The 7,562-nt window shown below is 58.3% G+C and overlaps 2 protein-coding genes across 2 annotated transcripts in view; both read left to right on the forward strand.

Annotated features, from left to right (window-relative positions):
- The window catches only part of LOC106896581 (protein PML-like), a gene marked incomplete at its 3' end in the record, with an annotated part of 18,414 nt that extends 14,788 nt beyond the window's left edge, over window positions 1–3,626 (forward strand). Inside the window, exons 9-10 of the mRNA XM_014956675.1 lie at window positions 2,981–3,137; window positions 3,232–3,626. Of these exons, the coding sequence (XP_014812161.1) occupies window positions 2,981–3,137; window positions 3,232–3,626 (552 nt within the window). The remainder of the gene's footprint in view (window positions 1–2,980; window positions 3,138–3,231) is intronic.
- A 15-nt stretch (window positions 3,627–3,641) lies between these two features.
- Window positions 3,642–4,513, forward strand: LOC106896570 (protein PML-like). Its single transcript, XM_014956664.1, has 2 exons — window positions 3,642–3,755; window positions 3,850–4,513. Exon 2 carries the CDS (start codon window positions 3,954–3,956, stop codon window positions 4,422–4,424), a length of 471 nt encoding a protein of 156 aa, XP_014812150.1. The 5' UTR covers window positions 3,642–3,755; window positions 3,850–3,953; the 3' UTR covers window positions 4,425–4,513.
- The last annotated feature ends 3,049 nt before the right edge of the window (window positions 4,514–7,562 follow it).

Raw genomic sequence — 7,562 nt, forward strand, 5'->3', positions numbered from 1 at the left:
AAAAAAAAAAAACCCACTAATTTTTAGCAAACCACATTTTTTCCTTCCCTGGGCTCACCTGGTCCCTCTCCAGCATCCCACAGCCAGGGGTCCCAGGCTCAGCTCCGCAAACCAGAGGGAAGTGCATCTTCTGGAGAGGTCCAGGGGGTGAAGCAGCAGTGGAGAGGTTGCCCCCTCAACCTTGGGGTGCATCCGAGAGCACCCAAGGGCTGTGCAGGTCACGGTCCTGGTAGAGGTGGTTGCCTCCTGCTGCGAAAAAATGGGGAGAGCAGATCAGTCCTCCCGTGGAAAAACCACTGTGAACCCAAGAAACCAGAGTTCCTGAAGCCTCAGCATCCTCCTCTTCCTTCTGCAGAAGATGCCAGCATCGTCATCAGCAGCTCGGAGGACAGCTCGGAGGAAGACACGGCGGTGAGTGTGACACCAGGCGTCCCTCCTTGCTGAGCTGGGCCACAGGCAGAAGAGGCAGCTGTCCCACCACCACCCCAAATCGTCTCTGGGGTGGGGTGCCTTTCCCTCTCCCCCAGCCTTCTCCCTTCCTGCCATCAGCCAAAGATTTGCTTGCAGCTTTCTCTTCTTTTTTGGTCGCTCCCAGGTGGCCGGGCATCTGGGCCACCCCAAATCTAGCGTTCCTGGGCTAAGAGCTTTGCTGGTATCTCCTGGTGTTCTGGACCAGCCATGGTTCCTCCCTCGCAGGCAGCAAACCCTTCCTTGATGTGCTCCAGGGTGGGATTCCACACACAAACACCCCTTACCCAGTCCCCTAAGATGGCCACCAGAGCAGGTAGGGACCACCTGAGCATCCCTCAAGGTGACACATCCGTGGTCCCTGGGGGGACATTCCACGGCACCAGCTGCTGCAGACCAGGGTGTTGTGACCAAAGAGGGGGTTAGATGAACCAAGGGCACGGGATCCCTGCTGAGATCCCGTTGGAAATGGGGGCGAGGGCAGCCGATTTGGGAACAGGGAGAGGGGAGGTTGGTTTTCCAACACTGGCCTAATAGCTGGGATTATTATTCCCAGTTTTTATTATTTTATTTTTTTTTGTATAAACTAATGCAGAAGCTCTTCTTACTCTTCAATAAAGCTGTTTCCAGATTAAATCTCAGCCTGCTCCTGGCTTCCTTTCCCCCCCGGCCTTGCTGTTTTTCCTTGCTTTCCTGATTCATCTCTAACAGGGAAAACAAATAAAAAAAAAAGAAAAAAAAAAGGAATTGTGGAAATAAAACCCTGTCCCTGCTAGTGCCAAAAAAATCTCGAGGCTGGGGTTTTTTGGGCACGTTAGCTGCTCGCTGTGAGAAATCCCTGCATGGATGGGGCATCCTTTGGGAGGGTGTGGGTCTGAGGGTGCAGCAAAGGTGCAGGCTGAGGGAAAATATAAATAAAAATAAAGAGAGGTCCCAGGGGTATAAACATCTCACCCATGGGCTGGTGTTGGGCAGTAGGAAAGCACAACCCTGAGAGCTGGGGAAAAGTGGTTTAAAGGCTGGAAAAGGTGTGGGGGGGTGGGGAAATAGCAGCTGAGGGAGAAAAAAAGTGGGATGAGGCAGCGGGATGCAGCCCAGGGAGGATGTAGCCTTCGAGGGGTGGAGAGCAAGGGCTGAGGACCTGCCTAGAGGCTCAGGTGTCTTCTGCGAGGAGATCTGGGGGTTGGGGAGGGACCTTTGTGGGGTCACCTGGGGGCTGTCACGCTCTACACACCCAGCTGAAGCTGCAAGAGCATCGTCAGTGCCCGGCTCTGCCCGGATCCGTCACCCAAGGATGCCACCACGCTACGGGCATGTGTGTCCACCCAGGTGATTGTCCTCCCCCCGAGAGCCCCCCAACGCTTTCCCTCTCTGCCTAACTCCTTTAATAAACCTTCTTTTTTTTTTTTTCCATATAAATTCCACTCGCCTGTTGCTGGGTTGGGTAGCAAGAGCATCTGCGATGGCATTTTGAGTTTGGTTCATCTAACTCCCTTCAGGCCAGCTGGGTCACTCTGGGGACAGCCAGACAAGGGGGACACAGGGCACTGCCACCACCCCATCCTTCTCCTGCCCCTTCCCAGGCAGAGCAGCCCCATATTCCCTTCAAACGTGCAGTTTTAACCCGACTTTTAAGCAATCCCACCTCCCCTGAGCCGAGGAGTGCTTGGTTCTACTCAGGTGCCCACAGACATGGGTCCAGCCACATTTCCACCACTCCTGGGCTGCAGGTGAAGATGCAGAAGGACATGGACGCCCCAACGCTGCAGGGTGGCCATATCTGGGGATTGTCCATGGGGGAAAGAGGGAAGAAAACCAAAGTTGGAGCCTCCTGAGCAGATTGCTGTCCTACTCTTACCCAGGGCGGGAAGATATTCACCATGGATGTCCATCCCTGCCAAGGCCAGGCAGGGGACAGTTGGGGGATTGCTGTCCTACTCTTACCCAGGGGGGGAGATATTCACCATGGATGTCCGTCCCTGCCAAGGCCAGGCAGGGGACAGTTGGGATGGCTTGGGAAGCTCCGCTGTAGGCACAGGATCTGCTGAGCTTGGAGAGGTACCAAACCTTCTCCTGGCCCAATTCAGCCCCTTTTTTCCTCTAGGCACCAACCAGATCTTTAGGTCTGGCAGTGTCTCATGTGGTGAGGTTGCTCAGCCACGTTTATGTCCCTGCATGAGCTGCCTCCACACGAGCTGTGTGGAAAGGGGACAGCAAGTCTTCAGACCTGCATATTGTGTCCCTCCGGCCACTGCCTGGGTCCCAGGACCTCCATTCAGAGCTCGCTTGGCCCAGACTGTGGTTTTGGGTTCTCAACGGGGTTCTCCATGGCCAACCCACTCCTGAGACACAACACCCCCCCAACCCATCCCTGGCAGTGGGGGTTTCATGACATCACACACAACCAGGTCCCTGCCCATGGCTAATGGTGCACCCAAGGGTGCACCCATGCCTTCCCAAACAGGTCCAAGCAGGCAGATGGGACTTATCCCTCTTCTCCAATCTCTTGCAGGCCTTCAGCAAGCCCAAGGCCAGCAGAAAGCTCTACAGCCCAACATGGTCCGGGAGTGGCACCTCACCCCACTGCAGCACTCGCCCCACCAGCCCCTGGGACGACGAGTCAGGGCCCAGCACCTTGGTGTTCCTCAGCGTGAAGGTTGAGCAGAAAAGTGAGCATTGCCTTCCCTGGGCACAGGGGGGTGGGGGGGGCAGAGAGGGGCACCCCCAAATACTTACTCCAGCCCCATCCTTTCCCCTCCACAGCCCATCAGATCACGGAGGTGGCGGCGGTCAACGGGGAGCACAACTTCAAGACGTTGATTCAGACACCCGAGTCGGTGCTGACGCTGTTCTCCCAGGGTGTCTCCATGGAGGTGGGGATGCAAAACCTACTCTGGTACCTCTCCCTGATCCCCAGGCCCATCCTCATCATCTATAACTTCTGGGAACCAGAGCTTCCTGCTCTTTTTAAAGCCCTGGATGCCACGGGCAGGAAAGAGGACTTCTGCCGGGTTGTGGCTGGTTATGTGGATATGTTGTCCTTGATGAAGGAAAAGCTGCCCAAGGCCCCTTCCTACAGGCTGAAGAACTTGCTGAGAAGGCACCTGCAGCAGCAACTCAACGAGGCCAGCGCTCTGGCCATGGCCAAGTCAGCAGAAAGCTCTACAGCCCCACGTGGTCCGGGAGTGGCACCTCGCCCCACTGCAGCACTCGCCCCACCAGCCCCTGGGACGACGAGTCAGGGCCCAGCACCTTGGTGTTCCTCAGCGTGAAGGTTGAGCAGAAAAGTGAGCATTGCCTTCCCTGGGCACAGGGGGGTGGGGGGGGCAGAGAGGGGCACCCCCAAATACTTACTCCAGCCCCATCCTTTCCCCTCCACAGCCCATCAGATCACGGAGGTGGCGGCGGTCAACGGGGAGCACAACTTCAAGACGTTGATTCAGACACCCGAGTCGGTGCTGACGCTGTTCTCCCAGGGCGTCTCCATGGAGGTGGGGATGCAAAACCTACTCTGGTACCTCTCCCTGATCCCCAGGCCCATCCTCATCATCTATAACTTCTGGGAACCAGAGCTTCCTGCTCTTTTTAAAGCCCTGGATGCCACGGGCAGGAAAGAGGACTTCTGCCGGGTTGTGGCTGGTTATGTGGATATGTTGTCCTTGATGAAGGAAAAGCTGCCCAAGGCCCCTTCCTACAGGCTGAAGAACTTGCTGAGAAGGCACCTGCAGCAGCAACTCAACGAGGCCAGCGCTCTGGCCATGGCCAAGGCCTTGCAGGACCTTTGGGGAGCCCTGGAGCTCCCCGTCCAACCCGCCGCGGGATTGATGCTCACCCACTGCAACCTGCAGAGCTACACCATCCTGAGGCCCCTGGTGCAGGAGAAGCTGCTCACCAGGAGGGTGGCCAAGATCCTGGCCCAGCGCAACATCATCCTCTGGGAGCTGGAGAAGTCGTGAGGGCAACCATGGGGTGGGGTGAGCTGAGCTGGCCAGGCCTCAGGGTAACCCATGCTCGCTAGGGATGCAGGGATGCTCGCCAGGGATGCTCTCCAGGGATGCAGGGATGCTCTCCAGGGATGCAGGGATGCAGGGATGCTCTCAGCAGCATCTAGCAGGACTTTCAGACCCTCTCCACTCCCAGCCTGGGGATTAAAAGGTTCAGGACCCCAGGCCAGCTCTAGGAGGGCAAGAAACCACCCAATCAAATTAATATCCTTCTAAAATAAATTACCCAGCTCAACCCAGTGTGATTTACTGGGGCGTCTCCACCCCTTCTTTTCCCAGCCAGGCAGGAGGGGAGCTCCTGGGACGGCTGGTGGTCCTGCCCGGGCAACAGCAGGTCCTCTTGTCCTTCTCCCAAACCCTTTCCCTCGACCAGCGGAGGTGGCCCATGGTGGGCGACAAGGCAATGATGGGGACAGGCCACCAGGTGTCCCCTTCCTACAAGCCGAGCAGGGGCTGGCATCGTGCACACCCGCTCGTGCACGCTCACACCCACTCGTGCACACGCTCGCTTGTGCACACTCACCCCACCCACAACCCCCGTCAGCCCTGGAGGGCCACCGGTGGTGTCTTCTCCCGTAGCCAGGAGGTGCCGAGACCATCACCAGGGCATCTGGTCCCAATCTCATAGAATCATAGAATTGCCCAGGCCGGAAGGGACCTCCAAAGGCCATCTAGTCCAACCCCCCCGCAGTCAGCAGGGACACCCCCAACTAGACCAGGTTGCCCAGGGCCTCGTCGAGCCTCTCCTTGAATATCTCCAGGGAAGGGGCCTCAACCACCTCCCTGGGCAACCTGTTCCAGTGCTCCACCACCCTCACAGTGAAGAACCCTCTCCTCATCTCCAATCTAAATCTGTTCCCCTCCAGCTTGAAGCCATTGCCCCTCGTCCTGTCACTGCAGGCCTTTCTAAACAGGCTCTCCCCAGCCTTCCTGTAGGCTCCCTTCAGGTACTGGAAGGCTGCTATTAGGTCTCCCTGGAGCCTCCTCTTCTCCAGGCTGAACAACCCCAGCTCCCTCAGCCTGTCCTCGTAGCAGAGGTGCTCCATTCGGTCACAGAGGGTGACCCACCATCCCAGGGTGGTGGGATGAAGAGGTCCTCTGGGTGGCTGCAGGTGGGTTGGGAGAGGGATGTGGTGAAGGTCTCCTCTCCAAGAGGGTGCGGTGGGCGCTGGGGGGCTTGGAAAAATGGGTGGTGGTCATGGTGGTGGGAACATCACCCCCATCTTCTGGTAGCCCCCCAGGAACAAGCAGTGGCCCAGACACAACTGGTCCACTGGAGGTGGGTGCTGGCCAGCGAGGCAGGGGCTACCATCCTTGAGTATCGAGGTCCTGCTGCCACCAGGACAGACCCAGCACCGCCCAGCAGCTTATCAGGAGAAGTCCCAAAGGAGCTCCCACAACTGCCTGGTGGCACCCAGGGCTTGTCGCCACGCTCAGGCGATGCCACCCCACCCTGGGGATTCTCTGGTGTCTGATAGAGGATTGTGCACGGGGAGTAGCCTCTACAAGGAAGGAGGGGGGGGGGTGGATGCTCTCCAGGGATGCAGGGATGCTCTCCAGGGATGCAGGGATGCTCGCCAGGGATGCTCTCCAGGGATGCAGGGATGCTCTCAGCAGCATCTAGCAGGACTTTCAGACCCTCTCCACTCCCAGCCTGGGGATTAAAAGGTTCAGGACCCCAGGCCAGCTCTAGGAGGGCAAGAAACCACCCAATCAAATTAATATCCTTCTAAAATAAATTACCCAGCTCAACCCAGTGTGATTTACTGGGGCGTCTCCACCCCTTCTTTTCCCAGCCAGGCAGGAGGGGAGCTCCTGGGACGGCTGGTGGTCCTGCCCGGGCAACAGCAGGTCCTCTTGTCCTTCTCCCAAACCCTTTCCCTCGACCAGCGGAGGTGGCCCATGGTGGGCGACAAGGCAATGATGGGGACAGGCCACCAGGTGTCCCCTTCCTACAAGCCGAGCAGGGGCTGGCATCGTGCACACCCGCTCGTGCACGCTCACACCCACTCGTGCACACGCTCGCTTGTGCACACTCACCCCACCCACAACCCCCGTCAGCCCTGGAGGGCCACCGGTGGTGTCTTCTCCCGTAGCCAGGAGGTGCCGAGACCATCACCAGGGCATCTGGTCCCAATCTCATAGAATCATAGAATTGCCCAGGCCGGAAGGGACCTCCAAAGGCCATCTAGTCCAACCCCCCCGCAGTCAGCAGGGACACCCCCAACTAGACCAGGTTGCCCAGGGCCTCGTCGAGCCTCTCCTTGAATATCTCCAGGGAAGGGGCCTCAACCACCTCCCTGGGCAACCTGTTCCAGTGCTCCACCACCCTCACAGTGAAGAACCCTCTCCTCATCTCCAATCTAAATCTGTTCCCCTCCAGCTTGAAGCCATTGCCCCTCGTCCTGTCACTGCAGGCCTTTCTAAACAGGTTCTCCCCAGCCTTCCTGTAGGCTCCCTTCAGGTACTGGAAGGCTGCTATTAGGTCTCCCTGGAGCCTCCTCTTCTCCAGGCTGAACAACCCCAGCTCCCTCAGCCTGTCCTCGTAGCAGAGGTGCTCCATTCGGTCACAGAGGGTGACCCACCATCCCAGGGTGGTGGGATGAAGAGGTCCTCTGGGTGGCTGCAGGTGGGTTGGGAGAGGGATGTGGTGAAGGTCTCCTCTCCAAGAGGGTGCGGTGGGCGCTGGGGGGCTTGGAAAAATGGGTGGTGGTCATGGTGGTGGGAACATCACCCCCATCTTCTGGTAGCCCCCCAGGAACAAGCAGTGGCCCAGACACAACTGGTCCACTGGAGGTGGGTGCTGGCCAGCGAGGCAGGGGCTACCATCCTTGAGTATCGAGGTCCTGCTGCCACCAGGACAGACCCAGCACCGCCCAGCAGCTTATCAGGAGAAGTCCCAAAGGAGCTCCCACAACTGCCTGGTGGCACCCAGGGCTTGTCGCCACGCTCAGGCGATGCCACCCCACCCTGGGGATTCTCTGGTGTCTGATAGAGGATTGTGCACGGGGAGTAGCCTCTACAAGGAAGGAGGGGGGGGGGTTCACAGCCGGAGGAGGGCAGAGCCCATCTGTCTGCTGTCACCGGCCC

Source organism: Calidris pugnax, unplaced genomic scaffold (assembly GCF_001431845.1).
Source record: "Calidris pugnax isolate Ruff unplaced genomic scaffold, ASM143184v1 scaffold265, whole genome shotgun sequence".
Taxonomy (NCBI): domain Eukaryota; kingdom Metazoa; phylum Chordata; class Aves; order Charadriiformes; family Scolopacidae; genus Calidris; species Calidris pugnax.